At 57.3% G+C, this 25,158-nt stretch overlaps 7 protein-coding genes across 7 annotated transcripts; 4 read left to right on the top strand and 3 right to left on the bottom strand.

The window, feature by feature from the left end:
• Position 1: 1 nt before the first annotated feature.
• MYCTH_2303816 (uncharacterized protein) lies at positions 2 to 1,739 on the bottom strand. The gene is made up of 2 exons (XM_003662742.1): positions 1,499 to 1,739; positions 2 to 1,365 (listed from the first exon to the last, which is right to left on the bottom strand). The coding sequence occupies exons 1-2, from the start codon at positions 1,620 to 1,622 to the stop codon at positions 314 to 316; spliced, it is 1,176 nt and encodes a 391-aa protein (XP_003662790.1). The 5' UTR covers positions 1,623 to 1,739; the 3' UTR covers positions 2 to 313.
• Positions 1,740 to 1,856: 117 nt separating this feature from the next.
• Positions 1,857 to 3,262, top strand: MYCTH_2303817 (uncharacterized protein). The gene is made up of 2 exons (XM_003662743.1): positions 1,857 to 2,125; positions 2,295 to 3,262. Exons 1-2 carry the CDS (start codon positions 1,954 to 1,956, stop codon positions 2,855 to 2,857), a joined length of 735 nt encoding a protein of 244 aa, XP_003662791.1. The 5' UTR covers positions 1,857 to 1,953; the 3' UTR covers positions 2,858 to 3,262.
• A 2,941-nt stretch (positions 3,263 to 6,203) lies between these two features.
• On the top strand, positions 6,204 to 9,490 carry MYCTH_2303819 (uncharacterized protein). The gene is made up of 3 exons (XM_003662744.1): positions 6,204 to 6,455; positions 6,624 to 8,281; positions 8,347 to 9,490. The coding sequence occupies exons 1-3, from the start codon at positions 6,359 to 6,361 to the stop codon at positions 9,289 to 9,291; spliced, it is 2,700 nt and encodes an 899-aa protein (XP_003662792.1). The 5' UTR covers positions 6,204 to 6,358; the 3' UTR covers positions 9,292 to 9,490.
• Positions 9,491 to 9,818: 328 nt separating this feature from the next.
• On the bottom strand, positions 9,819 to 12,970 carry MYCTH_2303821 (uncharacterized protein). Its single transcript, XM_003662745.1, has one exon. It carries the CDS (start codon positions 12,788 to 12,790, stop codon positions 10,199 to 10,201), a length of 2,592 nt encoding a protein of 863 aa, XP_003662793.1. The 5' UTR covers positions 12,791 to 12,970; the 3' UTR covers positions 9,819 to 10,198.
• A 272-nt stretch (positions 12,971 to 13,242) lies between these two features.
• MYCTH_2133968 (uncharacterized protein) lies at positions 13,243 to 15,303 on the bottom strand. Its single transcript, XM_003662746.1, has 7 exons — positions 15,199 to 15,303; positions 15,123 to 15,129; positions 15,014 to 15,066; positions 14,563 to 14,950; positions 13,539 to 14,496; positions 13,407 to 13,450; positions 13,243 to 13,326 (listed from the first exon to the last, which is right to left on the bottom strand). Exons 1-5 carry the CDS (start codon positions 15,227 to 15,229, stop codon positions 14,163 to 14,165), a joined length of 813 nt encoding a protein of 270 aa, XP_003662794.1. The 5' UTR covers positions 15,230 to 15,303; the 3' UTR covers positions 13,243 to 13,326; positions 13,407 to 13,450; positions 13,539 to 14,162.
• A 3,531-nt stretch (positions 15,304 to 18,834) lies between these two features.
• MYCTH_2303826 (uncharacterized protein) lies at positions 18,835 to 20,932 on the top strand. The gene is made up of 2 exons (XM_003662747.1): positions 18,835 to 20,660; positions 20,745 to 20,932. Exons 1-2 carry the CDS (start codon positions 19,032 to 19,034, stop codon positions 20,775 to 20,777), a joined length of 1,662 nt encoding a protein of 553 aa, XP_003662795.1. The 5' UTR covers positions 18,835 to 19,031; the 3' UTR covers positions 20,778 to 20,932.
• Positions 20,933 to 21,975: 1,043 nt separating this feature from the next.
• Positions 21,976 to 24,942, top strand: MYCTH_2303828 (uncharacterized protein). The gene is made up of 6 exons (XM_003662748.1): positions 21,976 to 22,125; positions 22,269 to 22,301; positions 22,363 to 22,385; positions 22,672 to 23,283; positions 23,341 to 23,484; positions 23,566 to 24,942. The coding sequence occupies exons 1-6, from the start codon at positions 22,122 to 22,124 to the stop codon at positions 24,733 to 24,735; spliced, it is 1,986 nt and encodes a 661-aa protein (XP_003662796.1). The 5' UTR covers positions 21,976 to 22,121; the 3' UTR covers positions 24,736 to 24,942.
• Positions 24,943 to 25,158: the final 216 nt, after the last annotated feature.

The raw sequence follows: 25,158 nt of genomic DNA on the forward strand, positions 1-25,158 counted from the left end.
CTCTCCAAATATGCATTGAGCATGGTGTTCTTGTCTCTTTTTTTTTGGTTTACATTCTTCTCTCTGTGACAAGATACATACATAGATAGGTTTACACACTTTACATTGTACATTGAGATAAGACTCCTCTTTCCAAGTCACAGCCATCCATGACCACCGGCGGCACTACACATACACGCACACACACGCAATAACCCTCTCCCTTCCCCTCTCCCCACTTTCCCCCCTTTAGATCTATTGTGGTCGCTCAATCATGCTGCCTCCTCCCCCTCAATACTCAGCCTTTGCTCCCCCTTAGTCCCCCTTACTCCCCTTACTCCTCCGCCTCCTCCGCCTGCGCCTGCGGGTTGAATATCGCGTTGTACAGCTGCTCTCCCCTGCCGCCCTTCTTGCGCAGGGGCGAGGCGAGGGCGGCCTTGACCTCGGAGTCGACGGCGTCGGCCCGGTTCTGCAGCTGCATGGCCAGGGCCGGGTCGACGACCTGGGCGGCCAGGGTCAGGCCGTTGAGCACGGGGGAGGCCATGAAGAGGTAGGTGTTGCGGTCGAGCATGTAGCGCATGATGCCGTCGCGCTTGCGGTAGGCCCGGTCCGGCTGCAGGTCCAGCAGGCCCGCGTTCTCGGGCCACAGCGCCACCAGCTCCTCGGCGTACCGCGCCACCCGGCCGTCCTCGTCCTTGCCGCCCCTGTGGTGCACCGCGCGGGCGGCGGCCATGTGCAGCCGCGCGCCCAGCACCTGCGGGTCGCGGTAGTAGGGGAATGCGCCGGCCGTCTTGGCCCCGGGGCGGTGGTGCTCCTCGTCGCTCTCGAGGATGTTGAGGACGAGGCGGACCTGCTTCAGCGCCGCCTTGGTCTTGGCCTCGTCGAAGCCGCCGAGGATGGCCGGCCGCTGGATGTAGGCGAGCAGCTCGTTGATGACGTGCGAGTTGTCGAGCTTGAAGCCCGTCTTGTCGGCCGCCTTGACGCAGTCCATGATCATCTGGAGCTGCCCGTTCAGGGCGGCCAGCCGGACGAGCCGGATGTAGTCGACCGGCTCGATCTTGCGCCTCGCCCGCACGCACCCTTCCAGGAAGGGCGGGATGTTCTGGAAGTCGGCCGGGGTCTTGAGGAGCGAGATGATCTGCTTCAGCGTCCCCCGCGTGCTGGGCAGGTCGGCCACCATGCTCCTGTAGCGGAACTTGTGCACTACGCCGTCGATCTCCATCGTGATCGGGTCGTTCTGCAGGATGTGCTTGATCCTCGGATTGTAGATCTTTCTTCGCTGCTCCTGGGAGAGGTACGTGGGGAGGATGACCTTTTCGCGGTAGTCGTCGAGCACTTGGGAGAGTTCGGGAGTGGAGGTTTCGCCGAAGCTGATGATGCGGGCGGCTGCGAAGGATAGGACAGGTTAGCAAGCAGAGATCTTTCAATTCCCAAGATTCCAGCACTTTTTTTTTTTTTTTTTTTTTTTTCCTTTTTCTTTTTCTTTTGGCGACGTGAAGACGGGAGAGAGGGTGCATACCTCTGTATGCCGATGACGTGGAGAGGCACCTGTGTTGCAGGGCAGCAGCACCGTGGCTTATTGGGAGCCATGTCCTGCCTCCAGCTGCCCGGAGGGCGCTGGGGCCTGTTGTTGTGGTTAACATGACTGCGTGTGGGAGACGGGCGGTGGTGGTTGAGGCGGGACGATTTTCAAAGTGCAGCAGCTAACTATCGCAAACCGCGATCTTGAAATTCGTCTTGCGGTCGGGCCGGCGCTTCCCTGATTCGTCCGCTGCAATCCCTGCTTTGCTTGGCCCACCATTCCTGCCAGCCAATCAGAGTCGCGAATTCCGGCCAACCCAGCCGGGGTTCTCGAATCTTGAACTTCGTTTGCATTGCTGCAAGTCGAAGCGTCGGCCGCTTGCTCCTGCTCATCAACAACGACAACCGACGCTCCTCCGGTCGCCCACACCCCCGTCTTCCCACAGACACACAATGAACGTCGCGCCATTGGCAAGACGGCCTCTGGGCTGCCTCAAGGCAAGCCTACGCCAAGCGAGGCAGCAAAAGATGGTATTCGCCCGCTGCATGGCGACCGAGACAGCCCAGGCTCAGACAACCTCGACACCACCACCAACACCACCATCAGCACCAGAACACGGCTTCTGTGCGTTTTGACTCCCCCTAACCCCCCCCCCCCCCACCTTCCCACTCTCTCCCGGGAGTTCCGCTTCTCGCCGATCTCCCGGTCGCGGTTCTGGGTTTCTTCTTTCTCTTGTTCCAGAGTATGCTAACGAGAGTCTCTTCCTCTCGCCCTCTTTTCCCCCGTTCCGCAGTCGCCCTCAAAGACCGCAAGACCAAGACGCTCCGCACCGCCTTCGCCGTATACCCGTCGACCGTGGCGGCGGGCAGCAAGTCGCTGACGCCGCCGCCGGCCAACGCGCTGCAGGCGCTGCACGAGGCGCAGATCAAGAAGATGGACCCGACGGGGGCGCGGACGGCGCTCTTCGCCAAGACGCGCGAGGCGGCCAAGGTGGGCGACGTGCTCATGGTGACGCACCGGCGCGGCGGCGAGCCCTTCGCGGGCGTGCTGCTGTCGATCCGCCGCCGCGGCATCGACACGGCCATCCTGCTGCGCAACCACCTCGGCAAGGTCGGCGTCGAGATGTGGTTCAAGATCTACAACAAGAACGTCGCCGGCATCGAGATCGTCAAGCGCCGCAACAAGCGCGCCCGCCGCGCCCGCCTCACCTACATGCGCAAGCCCAAGCACGACATGGGCAGCGTCGAGGAGCTCGTCTTTGCCTGGAAGCGCTCCAGGAAGGTCTTCTCGAGCGGCAAGGCCGCCGGCGCCGCCGGTGGGGCGTCCAAGAAGGCGACAGACTCAAAGAAGAAATAAAAGGTTGGCTGCTGCTGCTGCTGCTGTTGCTGCTGAAAGAGGGGCCCGGGCTGGAAATCCGCGGGAGATGGAGGAGAGCAGGTATGAAAGACGAGGAGGGATCGAATTCGTGGAGTCTGTCTCCCTGGGGCGGAGTGAGTCCACCGCCGTGTACACGTGTATACCATGTATAAGAAAAAAAAAGTTATTTTTTTCTTCTTGTTCTGCTCTAGAGAAACGAGACGAAATGTTATATTCAACTGCGCCGGAATTTGCTGAGGTCGGCATGTCCTCGGTGGAGCTGGGCCTCGTGCAACTGCCTTTTATCCCCCCTTTATATCAGAGAGCAGGCCGAAGAGTGCGGCACGTTGCACGGGTTGTATGTATGTACCGTAGGCCAAGGTATCCGAACCAGCCCGGGGGTTGCTCCATGCCCCTTGGTCAAAAGAAACCAACTGCCGAGGCTCGCACACTGAGATTCCAGCTCGGCCTCTACAGCTTTGGGAAAGAGTAAAAACATATAGCTCAAAATCCCCCGGCGTACCCTTTGAAGTCCGTATCTGAACGAGCACCTCAATGCCATAGATGGCCGTCATACGGCTTACCTAACTTTCCGGCTGTGGCATGTCCTTGCCTTTAATTGCCCACTGATGCTCAGCAACCCCAGACAAGGAACATGGACTGCACTGCAGGCTTATGAACTAGCAGGGCCGCTATCTCGGACTCAACAGCACTCACGCCGAGGAGAGAGGGTGGAGCTAGTTGCTCAGAGCAAGGCCTTCACTCCGCAAGTCTTCTTTTGCGCGTTGACACACACGCTGTCCGAGTGGATAATACGGGAAAAACCGCGCGCGTTTCTCCAGATTGTCTCTCTCCCCATGCCGATGGAGGTTGGGATCGCCGTCGACGAAACCCGCACAGGAACTCCTTGACATGTATGTGTCTTCACCACACGAGGCATGGCATCCACATCTGATGGGGGAACGCTGCGCTCGACCCAGGCTTTCCGACCCGGTCGGTAGTACCGATATGGCGGTGGCACAGATTACACTCAACAGGTCCTTGTTATTGTGGATGAGCAGCAACACGATATATTCTCTTGTTTGGGTTTTTTTTTTTTTTTTTTTTTGGGGGGGGGGGGGTGAAGGTCAGAGAATGGTAAGGCATGAGACGAGAGACGACGCTGTCATTCATCCACATCCAACTGATAGCGAAAAAAAGAAAGAAAAAAAAGTAAGGACTTCCATCGACCATGACGGTTCTCCTGGGCTTTCGAGACTCCTTTGGTGGAAAGAAGAACTCCAGATGCACCTATTCCCAAATGCAATGCTGCGTCGCTACGTGACAAATGCGGTGCGGCGTCGCACACACTTCCACCCACGCATGGTCCAGAGCAACTCGCGGGTACCAGCTGAATCTCGCGGCAGGCTTCCGGCAACACAAGGACCGCCGTCCGAGGACTCGAAGCTGTCGCTTTGTGGAAGCGCAGACAGCTCGTTGGCGTCCCGCCGTGCCGCCGTCCCCGCTGCTTCCCACGTGGCCGGGACGGCGACTTTTCCGTGGAGTCTCGGGCCGGACGTGACGCCGTCTTCGTGTTGTACCGCGCGAGCACGTATGTAATTACGGATTACAGTATGTTCATGTGTTGAGATTCCGCCGTTTGGTTTGCCGAGAGCATCCATCCATGATAACTCGGGAGACTGCCTGTGCCGATGGTCACAATATAAGGACACCAAAGTTACTAGCCAGGTGTGCCAACAATGAAGAAGGCCGTATGTGAGGGTGGTCGCCAAGTGAGGGCAGTCGGTGGATGGCCCTAGGGCGTTGGTCGTGATATTTCGTCGTTGTGGGTGAGGGCGCGGAGTGTCCAAGATGTGGTAAAGTACGGATTAGTGTGGAAACGACGCAAGGGCTCGGTAAGCTCCGCGCGGTCCTTCGACGCCACTTTTTATGCGTTTTTAAACGTTGGCTTGGCAGCTGTTTGGTTGGCTGGATCGGCACTTAGTTAATACTATGTAGGCTCTGTGTAGCATCAAGATCTAAATCCTGCAGGAACCCCCGGTCCGAGTCTCTTACTAAAGACTCGGGTTGGTTGTTTCGTTTGTCTCGGTGAGTGCGACACAATCCCGCGGAAAACCCATCGCTTCCTTATCAGCCAAATTCTCCGTGTTCCGTGTAATCACTGGAGGGGGGAAGATGGTGCAATAGCGGTACCTACCAAGCTGATTCGCTATGGCGCACCGATTAGCTACATGCATGGTACCCTCGTATCTAAGGCATGCCCTCCCTATGACGCGCTATCCGAATGCTGTTGGCACGTCTTCTCAGTGCTACCTTAGTGCCTTAGAATGTGCCTTTGGACGGATGCGACCCTTCTTGGCTGCGGGTGGAGAGCGGGCGGAATATGTCTTGCAGCTTCCGCATGTATGGTAGTGTGTGAGTAGTACAAAGTAACTACAAGCCAAGACAATTAGTGTAGTGGCGCCGCGGCTTTCCACCTCCGTGGGTTTCCAGCCTTTGCCCTTGTGGCGGCGATCCAGAACTAATAATGCCGCAGAGAAGCTGCTAGTACTGCAGTAATGAACGGCAAACGGATGGTTGCAGGTGTTCTGCATTGCGCGATGTCGCTTCGGCAGAGAGCGGCGGTCAGACGTCCCATCTCGCCGGTAAAAAAAAAAAAGGAAAAAAAAGAAAAACAGAGCGCACCGACTGCGCTCCCGAGTCACCCTTGCATATCGTCCGAAGCTCCCACGTGCTGCAACGGAGAGCCAGGCTGTGTTGCTCTGGACCCGCTCTCGTCCGTCACCACCCGCCGTGGCCAAGCAAGCTCTCCTTGGCGAAGCCCGGCCTCACACCAAGCTTCTACACTAGTGTAGGCCTTTGCGGGGCGGTCAAAGAGAATGGAACTTTGACCGGCGGAGCACCGTCGCCTGACCCCTGCACGGGCGGCCTCGATCCGCCACAATGGAATCCTAGAATTGGCCCGGGCCGTGAATAATCTTCAATTCCACCTCGCACCTCGCGCGCGCAGGCCAGGTCCGGTCCTCGAGGTGTTTCACTCACTCCCAACATTACACGGCATTATCGCATGCACCCTTGACGCAATCCGGCCTCCCTCCGGATCTGAGGTGCAGCGGCTTTTCGGATTGAGAACGCTGCTGACTCGGGTCTTGTTTCACCCAAAAGTGATTCAACTCCATCATCTTCGATAGCCATCGTCCGCCTCTGCCCTCCCCTCCACCTCCCGCCAATCTGGAGCCTTAAACACCGTCTCGCGCCGTCATGTCTGCGCCGTGCCGCGAACTCGACTAATTCCTGCTCTGCAGGGTGTTTTGTTTTGCTCCGTCACCCGCAGAGAGAACATCCTCAAGAGTGATCGCGAGTGCACGCTCTTCCCGGCCGCGCGGTTCGGCCCTCGGTCGACCAGTCCCGTATCTGATCATCTTTTCTTTTTTCCCAAGCCGTCTTCTTCAATCTGTTTGTTTCACGCCTGTCCATCTCCCTGGCGAGACATCATTCATCATGGGCCGTTTCAAGAAAGCGCTCGTCGGCCAGCTCAAGGCTCTGCGGCCTGCCTTCTTGTCCACGAAGCCACACTTCCATTTCATCTCCGTACACTGTAAGTATTCCACGGAGCGGGGAAAAAGAGCATCCTCCCCCATCCCCCTCCCTTTCCCCTTCCCCTCTCACTTTCCCCTTCCCCTCTCCCTTCCCCCCTCCCCCCTTTTTGGGCATGGCCCCGCACGAGAGGTTACTTGATGTGACCGCCAACTGAGTAGTCGGTTAGACTTCTACGTCGTCGGGCTCGCCCTCCTTGGATCCGTCATTGTCTATGGAGCTGGCAGGGGCAACATTGCCTATATCGACGCGCTATTCCTTGCTAGCTGCTCCAGTACCCAAGCCGGCTTAAACACGGTCGACCTCAACCTCCTCAACACCTTTCAGCAAGTTGTTCTTTACCTATGGCCCATGATGGCCAATCCCATCACCATCAACTCCTTTGTCGTGTTCCTCCGGCTCTACTGGTTCGAGAAGCGCTTTCAGCATATTGCCCGCGAAGCTCGCCTCAGGAGAGGCACCGTCTCCAAAGCCAAGACGGCTCCCAAGGCGAACAATGCCGATCTGGAGAGGGGCGTGAACGGTCGAAAGATCACCGTCATGCTCAACGGTGCTCGGTCGCGGATCACCAACGACGGGATGCTGCTGGAGGGCACTCAACAGCCGTCTGACGAGCAGCGACTCGACCTCGCATCTCCGGCCGCAAGGCAGGACGGGGCTGAAGCCTCCGATGAGGCTTCGGAACCTCGTAGACCGGAGATCAAGTTTGCCCGCACCGTGACCAAGAGCGATGGCCTGGGCGAGGACCCCATCAAGCTCCCACCTGTTGTACGACCCGATCACGAACACATTGCTTTTGTCGAGCGCCAGCGCAAGGGGGATGACGAGGTGCTGCGCATCCCAAACCCCCGGGATGCCGAGCGGGGTATGCGACCGAAGCGCGTCGAGGCCGGGGACGAGGAAGAGGCAGATGTTCCTCCCCGGTCAGCAGCAGCAGCAGCAGCAGCAGAGAGGTACGCCGAGCCTCTGGGGAACAGAGCCGACAGCCGTCAGCAGGCCATCACGATCGAGGAGCCGGATCGGAACAAGCTGCAACAATACGACTCGGACGACCTCATCGAGACTGCCAGGGGCCCCCGACACGTCTTCTCCTTCCTCAAGTTGCCGAGACCTCGATCTCTCAGCCGGATGACTGGGAGGTTCCAGAGTAGCGAGCCTGGGCCGAGTGGCACCGCCCGGCCCGGGGCCCAACGCAGGCAATCGATCCAGTCAATCCGGACGGCATTCTCGAGGGATAGGGTCGAGGGCACGCCGTATCTCAGCTGGGAGCCGACCGTTGGCCGCAACTCGGCTTTTCCAGACCTGACAGAGGAACAGAGGGAGGAGCTCGGAGGCATCGAGTACAGGTCGCTGAAGACACTGGCCCTGATCCTGACGGGCTACTTCTGGATCTTCGCCGCCATCGGCGTGATCGGGCTGGCTCCTTGGATCGCGGAATCGGAGAGATACGGCAAGATTGTCGACCAGGCCGGCGTGAGCAGGGCCTGGTGGGCCTTCTTCACCGCAAGCTCGGCTTTCATGGATCTGGGTTTCACCCTTACGCCCGACAGTATGAACTCTTTCAACACGGCGGTCTGGCCACTCTTGCTGATGGCCTTCCTGATCGTCATCGGCAATACCGGCTTCCCCATCATGCTCCGCTTCATCATCTGGGTGATGTCGCATCTCGTCCCGGTCGGGACAGGCGTCTACGAAGAGCTGCGCTTTCTTCTTGATCACCCTCGTCGGTGCTTCACCTTGCTCTTCCCCTCCGGCGCCACCTGGTGGCTCTTCTGGTTGCTCGTCATCATGAATGGCCTCGATCTCATGTTTTTTATCGTTCTTGACGTAAGCTCAACCCCGTGCAATCATCGTTCGACCGATCCGTCTCTAACCATCTACCACCATGACAGCTCGGCTCGGGGCCGGTTGTTGACCTCCCTGCCGGTCTCAAGGTCCTCAATGGCCTCTTCGAAGCGGTCTCCACCAGAACCGCGGGTTTCTCTTGCGTCAACCTCGCCGCTCTGCATCCCGCTGTCCAGTTCTCGTACATGGTCATGATGTACATCTCCGTCTTTCCCATCGCCATCTCGGTCCGTCGCACCAACGTGTACGAGGAGAAGTCGATTGGCGTGTACAGCACGAGCGACGACGAGGAGCAGCCGGGCCATTCCGACCTGTCCTACGTGGGGTCCCACTTGCGGCGACAGCTGTCCTTCGACCTGTGGTACATTGTCCTCGGCTTCTTCATCCTCAACATCTCAGAGGGCGATAAGCTCATGGCCAACGAGTTCTCCTCCTTCGCCGTCCTCTTCGAAGTCGTCAGCGCCTATGGCACCGTCGGCCTGTCACTGGGCTATCCCGGCATCAACGCATCGCTCTCCGCCAAGTTCTCCGTCGTCGGCAAGCTGGTCATCATCGCAATGATGATCCGCGGCCGCCACCGCGGCCTGCCCTACGCCCTCGACCGCGCCATCCTCCTGCCCAGCGAGTCCCTCAACGCCCGGGAGGCGGCCGACGCGGACGCTCGCATGAACAGGATCCACTCCCACGCCTCGGGCGCCACGGGCGCGCGGGGCTCGAGCCTCGCCCGCCGGCGGAGCATGACCGTCGACCGCGGCAACATCATCGCCTCGCTGCTGCACCCGGGCCCGGCCGTCCCGGCCGAGCCGCCCCTGCCCGAGATGCACCGCGCGAAGTCGACCGAGCCCCCCGCCGGCAGCGGCGCCCCGGCGGCGGACGACCAGGAGACGTACGCCACGCGGGTCAGCTCGCGCCGCACCGAGCCGGGCGCGTCGCGAAGGGTGGATTCAGGCCTGCCCACGCAGCGAACGCGCACCGCGTCAGGCGACGACTAATGGCGGTCTCAGCTCGGCTGAGCACTTTTAATCGCATTTTTTTGGGTAAGGCTTTTTTTTTAACCAGATAGACCTCCGGTTTCAAACTACGGCCATTTTTTTGGTTCTTATTGGGAGGACAAATTTTTGAATGCCTCAAGAGACCAACTGGGACTCCCCAAAACGGTGGATTCTTCTTTGTTTTGTCTTTGGAAAGAGAAGAATAAGCACGAGCATGGCACACCGGTGAGGAGGATGCGTCACACTTACACGCCCGTTAGGAATATGGGGGGAAAGCAGGCGTTTGGGATAGATCTTCAGGCGTTATTTATTATTATCATCATAGGGGGTTTTTTGGTTCGCAGCATCGTTAATAGGATACAAGGAAGGCGTCGTGGGTGACTCCACAAGGAGGTATGCTAGACACGATACCGAGGGCTCTCATTTGTATGGGACTCTCTCTTCAGGGCCCCATTGCGAGGCGAGGCGCAAGTCCAAAATATACACCCTAAAATCATTGTCATCACTCGATCAAGACAACAACCGCTAAGTATTGGTATGTGGTGGTATATGGGGGGGAACCAAATTGATCCTAACGAAGCATGGCCGACGGATTTAAACACTCGGCCATCTACATCATTCTCATGGCTCTCAGAGCCATGCGCCTTGTAATGACTTGCACTAGCTACCCTCGCCACCGTTAGCCCGTTCTATTAACGCCGGTTTTGTCAAAGCCTCCCCAACCCTGAGAGGGTACTGTGACCCGTTTCCACTGTTATACAAGATCCAACCCCCCCCCCCCCCCCCTTCCTTATTCCTGAAAGGCAGGGCGGGCGCACCGTGTCTGCGAGCTGATGGCTCGAAACAACCAAATTTACCAACATTCGGCCTTGAGAGAGGACAATAATAAACAAGAACAGTGGCCTCATCATAACCCAGCCCGAGCCCGGGCCTTTTCCTTCTCCCTCTGGATGCTCTTGAAAAACTTGCTCTGCCCTTCGCTGCCAGCGCCCTTCTTCGCCTTCGCCTTGAGCGCCTTGTTTGCCGCCTTGTTCTGCTCGATATATGCCATGTCCTGCCCACCGGCAAGCTCGCTGAGCATCCCCGCAGTCCGGCGCACCCCGTTGCCGGGTTTCTTCACGCCGTTCCCGGAACCGGCGCCGCGACTCCGACCGGTCTTACCGAACAGATCGTCCGTCTCGACGTCGTCCTCGACGCCGCGCTCGTTGTCGACCAGCGTGCGCTGCAGCAGCTCGCGGCACTCCTGAGGGGTGGCAAACGCCAGGTCGGGCGTCTTCTCGATATTGGCCAGCTGCGTGATGACCTTGAAGGCGTAGCCCTGGTCGACGAGGAAGGCCTGGCGCTTGGAGGAGTAGTACATCTCCTGGGTGTCTTTGGAGACCAGCGAGTAGAAGAAGGCGTTAAACCCTTCGTCGTTGCGGCGCTTGGCGCGGAGGATGCGGCCCAGCCGCTGGGCCTCCTGACGGCGGGAGCCAAAGTGGGACGAGATCTGGATCAGGCAGGTCGCCTCTGGCAGATCGAGGGAGGTATCGCCAATCTTGGAGAGGAACAGGGTGTTGACTTCGGGGTTGTGCTGGAAGTTCTCGAGGACTTGCATGCGCTCCGCCTGGGAGGTGCCGCCGTAGATAAAGACCTTCTTGAGCTTGAGGGCGTACTGTTTGAGGGAGTAAAGCTCGTCCGAAAAGACGATAATCTTGTCGCCACGAGCTTCGTGATAGTTGATCAGGTATTGGCAGGCCTGGAACTTGCGCGGATTCATGGCGTAGAGGGTGCGCTTCATGCGCGCGTTCGCACGGAGATACTCGTCGTAGAACTCGGTCGGCATAGGGCACCAAACCTCGGCGCATTGCACCTTGGCGATGTGGCCCTGCTGCGACAGCTCCATCCAGTTAGCTTCGTAAAGCTTGGGGCCGATGAGGAAGTTAAGATGGGAGATCTTGTCATCTTCGCGTAGAAGCGTCGCCGTGAGTCCAAGCTTAGAGTGCGACTTGATGGACGAGATGACGCGCCGGAACATCTCGGCCGGGACGACGTGGACCTCATCCAGGAGCATCAGGCCCCATTCGCGGCCTCTCAAAAAGTCCATCATCTTCTTGGAATCGTGAGACCGCTCCCGGCTGTTGGTGACCATGGAGTACGTGGTGACGATGATACCGGTGCTGCCGGAAAACTTTTGCTTGCTCTCGGCAGTAAAGATGGCGATATCGTCCGGGTTGATGTTGGACCACTTGAGGAATTCCTGGCGCCACTGCACGACAGACATGGAGCTGGTACACAGGACGATGACCCCCTTCTTGATGGTGCAAGCAGCAGTAATGCCGACCAGCGTCTTGCCCGCGCCGCACGGCAGGACGATGATGCCGCTCTTGGCGCGGCCGTTGCCGAACATCTTGCTCAGGCTCTTCTCCTGATACGGGCGGATCTGGGTGTTGGGGCGAAGGTCAATCTCCAGATTCGGGTTTACGTCGTCATTTCTGAAGTCATATTCTTCCAAGATGGGGTAGCCGATGTCGAGACAGCGTTTCTGGACGGTCTCGACATTGGCATCGGAGATCTCAAACGAATGGACGGCTTCTTTATCGTCATCGTCATCTTCTTCATTTAGAGCGGTGAAGAGGTCCGCCTCGTTGGGGACGTTGCTACCCTCGCCAGGCTTCTTCTCACCCGGCTTCAGATCTGCCTGGTGGACGCCGGCAGCGTTCTGCGTCCCCGGGATGACGAGACCACCCATGGTAGGCGCATAGCTGGTGGTGATGTCGCCGGACCCTTGGACGCGGAGCGCCCCGATCACCTTGTCCTTGAGGAGGGTCTGCAGCACCTCGGCGTCCGCGCTCTCTACGTAATATTTGTTGTGCTTGAGGACTAACTTCACCTTGCCAAAACTCCTTGTGTGATCTTCAATTTTTTTGCGAACGATATCAGGCAGCGAGGTCTTTAGGAAACGCTCCAACGTGTTGATGATATCTTTCGGTCGCAAGCCCACCGACACGGCCGCGTACAGGCTGTGCGGCGTCAGAGCATACTCGTGCAGGAAAGTAGGGCGCGACTTGGGCTCAGCGATAGTGATGAGGAAATCGGTGGCCTGCTCGGCCAGCGGATTGAACCGCTCGAGAACGATGGTGCAGCTGTCCGGGTCGATCCATAACGGGCGGTTCTGATGATCGGGCTTGAGCGGAAGGTGGGAAAAATCCCGCTTTCTAAAAAAGGGCGACGCGGCGTCATATCGCCTGACTTCCCTCCCGATGTCGTCCTTCTGCCCTTGAAGGCGCTTGCCCCCCAGCGTGAACTTGCTGACGAACTCATCGGCCTCCTTGGAAAGCATCGCCTCGCGCTCCCTTTGCTCTTCGGACACGTCTTCGTCAAAGTCCTCATCGCCGTCCGACATCACCGAGCTGTCAAGGCTACGCGGAGTCGCCGGGCCGGGGGTCGACATGGCAGATGCCCGCCCTGCCTTGGCCGCGCCCGCCTGCCCGGGCGGCGCCTTGCGCTTCGGCGGCATCGTCGCAGCGGGAGGGGATTGATCTCCAAGCCAATTTCTCAGCACTATGGGCGCCGGCTTTCGAGTACAAATTCCCGCTGCTGAGATCTCAGTAGTACGGTTAAGGATAGCCGCGTACTCGATGGCGGCAGGCAGGGAATGGTTGACGGATGAAATGCTGAATGCAGGCTAAAGAAGTAGAATGATGGTTTGCTTATGCTTTAAAGTCGCCTTGTTGCCTTCGAGGATTAGTAATAAGTGGGTCGATTCGGAGCGGCCCCACCAAAGTTTCCCGACCAGACGAGCCCCGCGGATCCACAGCGGACCACAGCCCTTGTCACTCTTGGCTCTCTTGGTCCGACTTTTGCGGTTCACCGGACTTGTAATCCCTAATTATGTACGGATTACTCCGTACTCCGTACTCCGATTAGTCCTGGGGCAACAGTGACAGGCACAAACAACACCTGCACAAGCAACGATCTTGTGTGCACAGTTCTCTTCCATCATCATAAGGCAACACACTCGCTCTGGAAAGATAGCCTGACCGTCACAATGTGGTGAGTGCAACCTCTTCCCTCCTCCTCGGTCGATCCTCTTGTTCTCAGCTAAGCTGACAAACAAACCCCCCCTCCATCAGTAAACACATTCTCAACGCCCAGGTCTCGATTCGCTCGCCATGCTGTACGCAAACGCTCCCCCATTCCCACACAGTGTAAATCAAAAGAAATTCCTAGCTGAGATTTAATTTAACCCCTTTTCCTCTCTTCAGGCCGCAAATGGTTCGACTGCCCCGAGTGCCACGCCGAACAGGAGTCGCACCCGCTCCTCCAGCGCTTCGAGATGACGTTTGCCTGCAAGAAGTGCAAGAAGTGCTTCCGCAAGGACGCGTCCGAGTTTGAGGAGGCCGACGAGTACTGCCCGCACTGCGACAACCACTTCGTCCTGGAGGCCGTGACGCCCAAGCCGGCCATCAGCGTCGAAGGCGAGGACGTGCGCATCGACAGCCGGATGATCAAGGATGACAGGGTCAAGCCGAAGCACACTGACAAGATTACGATCTTTGACCCCGATCGGGACGCAGATAAGCTGGGTTGAGCACTTCCGGCAAGACAGCTAGCTGGAGGAAGGAGCGGTTGGTGATCGATGTGCTTTTGAGCGTGAGATTTTTAAGCAAGATACCCGGAACGTGGGGAGTTAAATTCCATAGAGAGTGGGAAGCCTGGAGACAGGCGCAGAGGCACCTTGTGTTTTCGCCGTGATCGCATGCATTCCGTTGGTATAGTCTTACAGAAGAAGGCTTCAGCTTTCATGGCCCCTTGTGCCGTCAATCTCATCACCACCCTCTCCTGGAGCCGACATCCCTGGTCGTCGTTGCCCTCCACTATCCTCCACGCTACTGTTCACTCGACTCGCCCTGGGTACCCCGGGTCAATATGGCGGCGCTGCCTGTCCCAGGGGTCCTGCCCGTCTTCTTCTTGGCCGCCTCCTCCTGCTTCTCCTGCTCAATGTTCTTGACGTAGTTCTCAATGTCCTCGACCGGCAGCATCTCGATCGGCTTGCCGGGCGCCATAATGGCGATCTCGATATTCTTAGCACCCGTCTGCACCACCTCGAGCAGTGACTTGATCGTTAGCCGCACTGTCGCCTCGCGGTCCATGTCCTCCTTGTAATTGCGCTCCAAGAACTCCCGGACCGTCTTGCTCGACCGGCCGATGGCGTTGGCTTTCCTGCGGCAGGTGTCAGTCCCACAGTATTCCCCTCTCCCGCGTCTTCTCAACGCTTCGCACGCTTACCATGCCGAGTAGATACCCGACGGCTCGGTCTGGTAAAGCCTGGGCGTGTCGCTACCCTTGTCGAAACCGACAATGAGGGTGCTGATACCAAAAGGCCGGACGCCACCGCTCTGGGTGTACCGTTGCTGCACGCCGGCGACGTACTTGGTGATGTACTCGACCGTGACAGGGTCCTCGAGGTTGAGGCGGTGCGACTGGGCTTCTAACCGCGCCTTGTCGACCAGGATGCGGGCGTCTGCGTTCAGGCCGGCGAAAGCGAGGCACACGTGGGTATCGAGGAGACCGATCTTGGAGGGCGTGATGCGAGTGTCTTGGAGTTTCATGGCCGAGCGCTTCTCGCAGCCCAGGACTACCACATCCTTGCCCTTGACACCAACCGCGCAGGTACCTGTCGTGGCATTGTCAGCTATTTAAATGGTGCAGCGCGGGGCGGGGGACAGCAGCTGATTACCTCTCTTGACAGCCTCGCCGGCATATTCGACCTGGAAGACGTGTCCATCGGGACTATGAACGGGTTAGCGGCTTGTTGGGAGACCTGGGGCGAAGTAATGGCGACGGACCTAAACACTGAAGGCGAGCTAGGTTAGCGATCATAGGATGGCTGTGGAGCTGCAGACAGCGCCCGGAGGAACTCACCCGAAAGGGCTCTGTCGTATCCTGAAGCCATGATTTGCGTGTGGTGTTTGGGTTTCCGTCGTCCTTTTTTTTCCCTAAATTCAGGTCCCTTTGTGCAGAGGTTCGAGACGGGCGGGAGGATGTGGTGCAGTCAGTTGCTTGGTTGAGTTGCGGTTGGTGGTTGCTGGAGATGCGGGACCTCAGGTGCAATTGAGGTGCAGGCTGCCAGCTGTGACGACGAAGCTCCAAGGCTGCCAAGAAGCGCGCCGAAGCAAGTTGACCCACCCAAAGCAGCTCCGACCAACTCCTCCCGCTGCAGCTCCAGCCAAAGTCTTCGCCGCAACCCCAACCCTTGCTTAACAAGATCACTCTCGAATCAGAAGATTCCGCCTCATCCTGCAAAGAACCCCTACAGAAGCACCTTGGTCTTCACGACTATGACGATGAAGAAGTCGAGGATTCCCACTGCGTTACGAAGGTCAAAGTGGATTGAAGTCACGACTGATAAAAATCAAGAGTCATGCTCATGCGCGAAAGAGCTCTGGGAACACCTCTCGATTTGTTGACAATGCATTAGTGCCATGAGTGAACTTGCAATTACTACTATGTATGTACGGACTTCGTACCTTCCACCACCTACTTTAAGTTCCCACAGGAAGGTACACCATACACACATCGGATTATTATTGAAACAAGAGGTGCACAACTGTGACGCAGATATTACTTGCCTAGCACCTATCCGAGAGAAAACACGCGGCTCACATTCCACCAGGTATTTAGGTATTAGTTAGACAGGAACTCCAATGTGCTCGTGTTTTTCGAGATTCGAAGCGTCAAGTCAATCCCATTTCAACTCACTGACATTGAAGTCGAATTCTTATTTGTTTGATACCTCGCCAGTCTATCCGGCCTTTACTCATGTATCATTGGTTGCACGTACAATGCCAAATCAATTAAGGTGATGTTCACGGTAATAACTCGACTCCTTGTTTTTATTAAACTTCGATTCCGAGCACTTCCCTGACCATCAACAGAACAATCTGGCAACATTTCCGTACAGCTTTCGTCAATCGTGAAAGATGACGAACGAAACTTCTCCCATCCCCTCCTTTCTCTCCACTCATCAATCCGACCTCGATCCGTCACAGAACCAGAGCAGCTGCCCCAGCGCTCAACAACCGACCAACTCCTGATTCGCTCTCGAACTTCTCAAAAACGTCGATTTCCGAGTCGTTGAGACTTTCCGTCGGCAAAGGAACCGTCAGTTATTGCGGAAACATCCCATCGAGCCACACCACTCCCATGTTAATGGCGGTAATTGAGCATGTGCTTTGGGGAGTAGGGGCTTGAATCCGGTCGAGCCAGGAGCATGCTATCGCGGCTCCAATACAACTGGTGTGCGGTTACCGAGCGGCGGCCCTGGAGCAAGCTGAAATCAACACCAGTTGGGCCCGCCCTTCGGCAACCTCAGCGGCTCAAGCCAACCGGCCGGAGGGAGAGATCGTCGCCATCAACGGCAGAAGCAAGGCACAAGTGTGCTTACAGATTTTGAATCACGACCCATGCTCTCTGGAAAAGTTGTATTGCTCTCTTCGATCGTGGTGTTCCGTTGACTGGAGCAGCTGGGATTCTCTCTGGCTGCAGGACGCGTCTTCGCTGCTTCGATAGCGGCAGGCGTGCCGGTTGGCCGAGACTTGAGGTTTTTAATTGCGTCAAAACATCTTCCGTCGGGCGTGTCGCTCCGGTCCTGGGGACTCGCTTCTGTGACGGCTTGCTATCAGGGAGCGCCAGAAGTGGTAAGTCTTCGGAACAGTGCATCTTGCGGAACGGCATGAGGACGGTGAGGCGAGTCTTGGGACGAAAGTCCACACACCTGTTGGCAAACCCAGCGACCAAGGTCTGTATCGCTGGAGACATTCCCGGGTTCTACGACCTGTTTTGTTTGGGCTGGGTCAGCATGGGCGGCCAGTGATGATGCTTCAGAGGGGTTGACCCGCCTTTGGTGGTGCTACCTGACTGCGTTGCAACTGAGGCTGAATGTCCCATCGACGATTGACTTAGACAGGCATTGTACAGACGTCAGCCGAAGCTGGTGAGTGGTCCCTCAACCTTACCCGGGTTCTCATCATTGGCCAAAACGGTGGGCCTCAGACAACACGGAGAGTGGTAGAAGGCATCGTAGGGTTCCCACTCACCGGGGACCGCGAGCATCATATTGCATGCAATTGCTGCTGCTTCTCATAATTGGCCAAAAGGGAAGGCCTCAAATCAACACGGGAAAAAAATTATCAGAGGGTTTCAAATTCATTTGGGGCGGCGAACATGGTGCTGGAAGCAATTGCTGCCCATGATGATCGTTTCCACGGAAGTGATATGAAGAAGGCCGGTTCTATCGAGCTCGGTCGAAAAGGGTCTGAGGCGGTACCGAGGCATATCAGGGGTTCTTCATAAACAACACAGCTGGTGATTCCCAAAACACACCATAGAACGGAACACTGCTGCGAGAGAGGTCAGGTGGAGCCTCAAAGAAAGACGGACTCATGGCATCGATGATGAACTTCCCTCTGCTGGGATAGTGGGGGACTGCCAAGTCCCTCCCTGTCCATCGGGAACAATCTGAGGCGCCGAGGATGTCGAAGGGATCTTTGAAGCAGCAGGGCTGAATTGCGGTGCGAGGAAGCGAGAAGGATAAGATGAGATGTGGAACAAGCGAGCCACTGCCGAGCTTGCAGGGCTAAGAGAAGACGGAGAGTGTGGGAAAGGTGTTGAGGATGTTGAGGAGGATAAGAGGAGGAGAAGAAACGAAGAGCGAGATTGACGCTTATATATCTATCTCAGCACACTTTGCGACTTCCATGCCTACTTTTTCGTTAATGCAGGCGCTTTACGAACTGCTTAATCTGCAGGGTCGAGTATCAGGGCTTGTCTCTCTTTCTTCTTGGACTATCTCACTTTGAGCAAGTACGCCTACGGGCAAGAATGGAGAGGTCAGAGACAACAGCTACAAAGCATCGGCTGATGGAAACGCTTGGTGAAAAGGAAGGGGGAGTCGGGATGCAGGGTGGGAAACGACCCAGAACCGAATAACCGAGTAGTCAACAAACAAGTATACACACACGCACAGGAGTCGGGGTGGTATAGAGAAGCAAACACATCTCGATAATGTAAAAGTAGCGTGGAAAGACCGTCTTTGCAATACCTTGCCCATTCTCCAGTTACGATTCTAGTAGCTTGCAGACTTATTCGAGGCAGTGACCACTGACAAACGACGAGGAAAGCAAGGAGCGCTGCTAAGCAGCTCGTTGCTGTTGTTACTCACCCTTACCCTCCAAGTTTACCAACCTCTGCTCAGATCCCATGGATGTCTGGTTCCAACACAAAATTCTCTGAGATACACTTTCCTTCACCATGTTGCGGCCCGTTAATTAGTAGTACTAATGGTTTGAGACTTGGAAACAGGGCAGTAGGGGCCGTGGCCTTAGTACAGAACATTAGTTTGGAAGATAGTAAATCCAGGGTTAGGGTTGAGCGCGCGACCGAGACAGACCCCCACCGGATGGCTTCCCGACAACGGCCCGTCAGAAACGGCCAGCTGCCAAACATGCAACAACCGCGAACCGGAGGCTATCGCCGGTGTCGCTGCCTCCTACTTCATGAAAGGAACTCATTTTATTTTCCTTGAGTTCATCGCAACTCTGGGCATGCAACGGCCCTGTTGATTGTCAGTGGGTTTAAGTTGAGTGTGTCACTGGCTAGTAGACTGGTTATTGACAATTCTAGCCATTTTGGTTATTCCAATTTTCTTTTTTTTTTTTTAGGGCTATTTATTCCCGACACACGGTGCAGTCGTGACCATGGCCGCCCGCCAACAATTGACGCCGGTCCTGAGGAGGTTGAAGTTGACAAGGGCCTCTTGTCCTAGTATCAGCCGACAATGCGCGCTGCGGCGGTCGCTATCACCACCAGCTCGCTGCTTCAGCAACTCCCGCCGCCAGCAATTTCAGAAGACAAGCCCCGCTGCCGCCGTCCAGGGCAAGTTGACGAGCGAAACTTACCCGGACTTAAAGCGGGACAGTCGCTTCGCCCAGCTCACGGAGGAACATGTGGCATACTTCCGGCAGCTTCTTGGCAGCGAGTCGGCCGTCATCGACGGCGTCACGCGCAGCGACGCGGCCGACGACATCGAGCCCTTCAACACGGACTGGATGCGCAAGTATCGAGGCCACTGCCGGCTGGTGCTCAAGCCCGGCTCCACCGAGGAGGTCAGCCAGATCCTCAAGTACTGCAACGACAACATGCTCGCTGTCGTCCCCCAGGGCGGCAACACGGGCCTCGTGGGCGGCTCCGTGCCCGTCTTTGACGAGATCGTCATCAACATGGGCCGCATGAACAAGATCCTCGAGTTTGACGAGGTCAGCGGCACGCTGGTGGCCGAGGCCGGCTGCATCCTCGAGGTGGCCGACCAGTTCCTGGCCAGCAAGGGCTACATCTTCCCCCTGGATCTGGGAGCCAAGGGGTCCTGCCAGATCGGCGGCAACGTCTCGACCAACGCGGGCGGCCTGCGTCTGCTCCGCTATGGCAGCCTGCACGGCAACGTCCTGGGCATCGAGGCCGTGCTCGCTGACGGCACCGTCGTCGACGATCTCTGCAAGCTGCGCAAGAACAACACGGGCTACGACCTGAAGCAGCTGTTCATCGGCGCCGAGGGCACCATCGGCATCATCACCAAGGTGTCGATCCTGTGCCCCCAGCGCTCCCCGGCCCAGAACGTTGCCTTCTTCGGGCTCGAGTCGTTCGAGCAGGTCCAGCGGGCCTTCCGCGAGGCAAAGGGCCAGCTGTCCGAAATCTTGTCCGCCTTCGAGCTCATGGACGAGAGCAGCCAGGCGCTGGTCCGCCAGGTCACCGGCAACAAGCGCCCGCTCGAGGGCGAGTATCCGTTCTACTGCCTGATCGAGACCAGCGGCTCCAATGCCGACCACGACAGCGAGAAGCTGCAGGCCTTCCTCGAAGACGTCATGGAGAAAGGCATCGTCGCGGACGGGACTCTGGCGCAGGACGAGACGCAGATCAGGTCCCTGTGGGCTTGGCGCGAGGGCATCCCCGAAGCCCTCAGCCACCTCGGCGGCACCTACAAGTACGACGTCTCGATCCCGCTCAGGGAGCTATACCAGCTGGTCGAGGACACGCGCGCCCGCGTCGAGGCCGCCGGCCTGATCGGCGACACGGACGAGTTTCCCGTCCGTGCCGTAGTTGGCTACGGTCACATGGGGGATGCGAACCTCCATCTCAACGTCTCCACCAGGCGGTTCGACGAGCGGGTCGAGAAGGTCCTGGAGCCGTTCGTCTACGAGTGGATCGCAGAGCGGCAGGGCAGCATCAGCGCCGAGCACGGCCTGGGATTGATGAAGAAGAAGTTCATTGGCTACAGTCGCAATCCCACGATGGTCGGGCTGATGAAGAACATCAAGACCACATTTGATCCCGTAGGAATCACCTTTTTTCTTTCTTTTTTTCTCCCCTTCCTCCCTCTCCGGATTTGTGGACCCAATGGGCTGACGACACTGCAGAACGGCATCTTAAACCCCTACAAGTACCTCTGAGAATTCGCGATGTTCGAGGCAAAATCTTAACAACAACTTGGTAACTATCGGTGTCTCAACCCTAGTGACCGAAGTGTAAACTGCATCGAGATATATTTTTTTTTCCTGTTTCCTATACAGTACACATACTTTAGCCAGCGATACTGTTGATTCCCGACGTTGCCACCGGTCAACATCCGAACTTCGCCTATCTGTCGTCACGAGAAATTTCCCATCACCAAAGAGGCAGCCACTGTTGCTGACGCCAGAGCTAGAAGCAGTCAAACTCGGGGTGTTAGCAACATTCCGCCGTCCCGTCCTTGATTTGAGTTATTGACCTTTGGAGGTCTCGGCTATCATCTCATTGGGCAGATTGCGAAAGGCGCATACCCAAAGGCGTTTTCTCTGTGCCACACCACCCCCAGTCGTGTTGTGGGCCAATCTCCACGCTGGGTAGTGTACGGATTACACTAGTGCAGCAGTGGCTTATTCGTTCTTCGCGCGCTACTACCCTGCCATCCGACGGCTAAAACGGGCTGCAGACCCCTGCTCCTGCTAACTTCCTCAGCCCTATGGTAGGGCTCATTCATTCCTCGAGTACGCAGTATGAGCGCCCAGGCACCTTCTTAGCGCCCCGTCACTACTTGGCCCTGCTTTTGGCCAATCTTTCTCTGGAGCTCGTTCAAACAGTCGCATCCCCCCGTTCGTTCCGCCGGGAGGTTGTTCAGTAACCGAAACCCCATTCCCCTGCGCTATTTCCCAAGCGGTCATGGCGAGGCCGTGCACATAGTCGCCGGCTGCCACGACGATGATCAGCGTCTGTATCATGTGGGTTGAACTACCTTAGCTCGTAGCCCAGGAAAGGTCTATTACCGGCGGCCACATCCCCGTTCCAGCGGGTTCCATGACGCACTCCATGATCTAAGCATCCTTCTTCAGCTAGTCAGGGCATTTTTTTCCCACGTGGAACTGCCCGTTCCTGTCGCAATTGTTCGAAGGCCTCATCGACCATGCGCAGAGAGACCGCGTGCTTGGCTCTGGGGTTACCTCCGGGTCTTTAACGCAAAGGAAATAGTACCAGGTTTTTAAATGGCATCCCTCTCCCAGGGCGTCAGCTTTTCGTCCGCCTTTTCGTGTCCGGGGCCCACGCCATGCTGACTCCTACTGCGCGAAATCACCACTCGCCAGGGTTGGCCAATTGCAACCCCCCTTTTTTTTACGCTCATAGAAGGTCTACCAGGGCTTTCGGCGGATACAAAAGAGGCACGGCGAAGACTCCTTTATTTCGGAAGTCTCGCCCACGTTGATCATCGTCGGACACCCTGGCGAAGACACACCGGTTTCACGCTATAATTTTGATCCGTGATGGGTGAGAGTCTCTTCCCTGGAGAGATAATTCGGCTCTTTCTTGTTGCCGTGATGCCGTCCTTGTCTACTGGCGGCGCGCACCGGCCAGCGCTGCCATAACGGGAGACAATTTGCGAGTTCATTTCACTAACCTAGGAAACAAAGTGGGAGTTCCGGGCAAATACAAAGGCTGCGAGAGTATGGATATCCTTTACCGCCCGCCCTCACAATGAAAAAAGGTTGCTAACATTCATTCTAGCATGCCGTCTCCGCCGAGTAAAGGTACGTCGGCAACGGAGTGTCTCGCCCGCCCGAGAGCGAAAAAGAAACGGGACGAGCCGCCGTCGCCTACCACCCCCCCTCCCGTTCCATCACACCTCATCTCCTTGGCTCTCACCGCATTTCCTCCCATCCATTCCCCTTTCGAAACAGGCGGCGTGACGCGAACAAAACAAACATACCTACAAGACTCAACAAGCCCGACTCATTCATCACTCGTGGTGGTTCGCACAGACCCTCCAGATCATCCCCATGACAGCTGACAAAACAAAAACACAATCATAAACAGTGCGACAACCAGCGCCCCCACTGCCGAAAATGCCTCGACGGCGGCCGCATCTGCGCCGGCTATGAGCGCGAGACCGTCTTCATCATCGGCACCCTCGACGACCGCGGTCGCTGCTCCTCGCACCCCCCGAGGGTCGTCAACAAGGCTTCGGGAACCGGGGGTGGTAGTACTGGTGGTAGTAGTAGCGGCAGCGGAAGCGGCAGCAAGAAGGCGAGATCCAGGTCGTCTACGCTCGTTACCAAGGAATCGGTGGGTGGTGGTGGTGGTGGCGATGAGGGAAAAGAAAGCGGTACTGTGGTCGAAGTTGTGGTTGATGGGGAGCCAAGACCGGCTTGGGATGACCTCGTTCAGCTAGACTGTCGTCGACCTCGGCAGCGTCGCGGGAGGTATTCGACGCAGCTTGCCGGTCTGGGAACAGATTTGGCGGGTGTTGTGGTGAGGGAGAGCGGGGGCGGTGGTTCCTGTCTCTCGCTGCCGGCGTATGGAACGCCAGATGTGCAGCTCGGGATGGGAACGGAGGAGCTCCGGCTGGGACCGCGGTGCCTGGTGCATCTCGCTGCTCCCGATCAGGGACAGGGAGTGGCACATAGTGTCTGCATGTTCCTTTATCAGGTGAGTTGAGAATGCGAGCTTGGCGGTCGGGTGTTGCTCCCAACTCACCACGCGCAGCATGGCAACGACCCTTACTTCGCCAACCAACCACACTGGAAGGATCCATTCGTCCAAAGCGACAATGTCCTCCGGGCGGCTCCAGAACAGTTCCGTTCGTTTCCCGCCCACCACTTCTTCGCCCGCTTCTACCGTCCCAACGCTGTAAGTCTGGCTTTACTGGCACTCCCCCCTGCTCTTGCCGTCAGCCCCATCCAGACTCTCACGGCTTGTAAAAAACAACAGATTATGACCGCCCTTCTGAACCGCACCCCAACGTTTCTTGCCGAGTCCCAATGGCTCTCCGTCCCTTTCGAGATTCACCCCAAAGCCCCTCTCGACCGGTTGTTCGACAACCTCGCCGTCCTAGCTTCTCTTCTTCCTCGTGCGGACCACGTCCTCTCGCAGGAGCCTACCTTCGCTCGTCGGCTGATGGCGCAGGAGTTGCTTAATGACTGTCTGGATCTGGAGATGGAGATGGGCCGGTGGTATACCTCCCTGCAACACCCGTCAATGTCCGGCAGCGCTGGTGGAGGAGCTGGGGGAAAACCGCTTTTCTGGCTCTCTGACTCGACGGTGACGAGGGTTAACCCCCCTTTCAATCCGCTAATCTTCCGAGACAACCACACCGCCCTCGCCCTGTCCTACTACTGGGCCGCCCTCGTCCTCTTCTACCCCACCATCTGGCGCCTCTACTTCGCCGCCGTTATCGACGCCGTCGTCGTCATGGATACCACCACCACCTCCAACCCTCCGTCGTACCTCCCGCATCACCAACCCCACCAGCACCAGTACCAGCAGCACCAGTACCAGCAGCAACAACAACAACAGCTGCCACAGAGCACCACCCCCTCCATGTTCACTCCCCTCCCCATCCCCCCGCGCCTCCAAGACCTCGACCCGATGCGCTACTCCCTGCCACAGGTTCGCCAGATCGCCGGCAACGTCTGCCGCGCTCTCGACTTCCTCCTCCTCGTCCTCCTCCCTCTCCCCCTCCTCCCCCCCGAAGGCAACAAAAACAGCAGCAGCAGCAGCAACAACAGCAACAATACTCCCGTTCCCCTCCCCGGGTGGGCCCAGCCAGACCTGCTTTGGCTTCCCCTCCTTGCCGTGGCACGGCTCTTCCGCGAGCTGGGAGGCATCGTCTCCGCCCAGCCGGGAGGGGCATCTCAGGCCGGTGCGGGGATGGGCATGGGAATGCAGATGGGGGTTGGGATGGGGCTGGGGATGGGCGCGGGTCTAGACATGGGTTTGATGGATGCGTCGTCGGGCGACGGCGGCGGCGGCGGCGGCGGCGAAGGGCGGCTGGTGGAGGAGATGTGGTGCGATGGCCTCAGGGAGAGGCTGCTCGGGCGGGTCGGGGAGATGAGGGAGGTTGTGGCGGGGAGGAGGTGGTTTGATGTTGCCTCTCTCTGATGAGTGATGAGTAGGTATCTAGATGGTTGGGAAAAGAAAATGAAAATGGGATGAAATACGAAGAGGGGGGGAATCGAGAGAGGGGGGAACTTGGGTTTGTTTGCTCCAATTCCCAGCTGGTTTGGGCCCCAATTTGCTAGCAGCCTTTGTCACTGTTCTGTTAGGATTGTCTGATTGGCATAATTACACTGTTTCAATTCCCTCCCTCCATTCCTTCTTCTTCTTCTTCTTGACTTTTTGTTTACTACTTGTGTGCTCCGCACAGCCATCATTGCTCTCTTGTGGGTTCGAGGAGCTGCCATCTCGTTCCACATTAGGAGATCTGAGGCCGTTCCCCTCCAGAGCTTATCGGTTGTATGGTTGTATGTACGTACATACATTGCCGAACGGGCGGGCGGGCTAAAAACTGCACCTGCCAGCGGT

This window comes from Thermothelomyces thermophilus, chromosome 3, assembly GCF_000226095.1.
Source record: "Thermothelomyces thermophilus ATCC 42464 chromosome 3, complete sequence".
NCBI lineage: Eukaryota > Fungi > Ascomycota > Sordariomycetes > Sordariales > Chaetomiaceae > Thermothelomyces > Thermothelomyces thermophilus.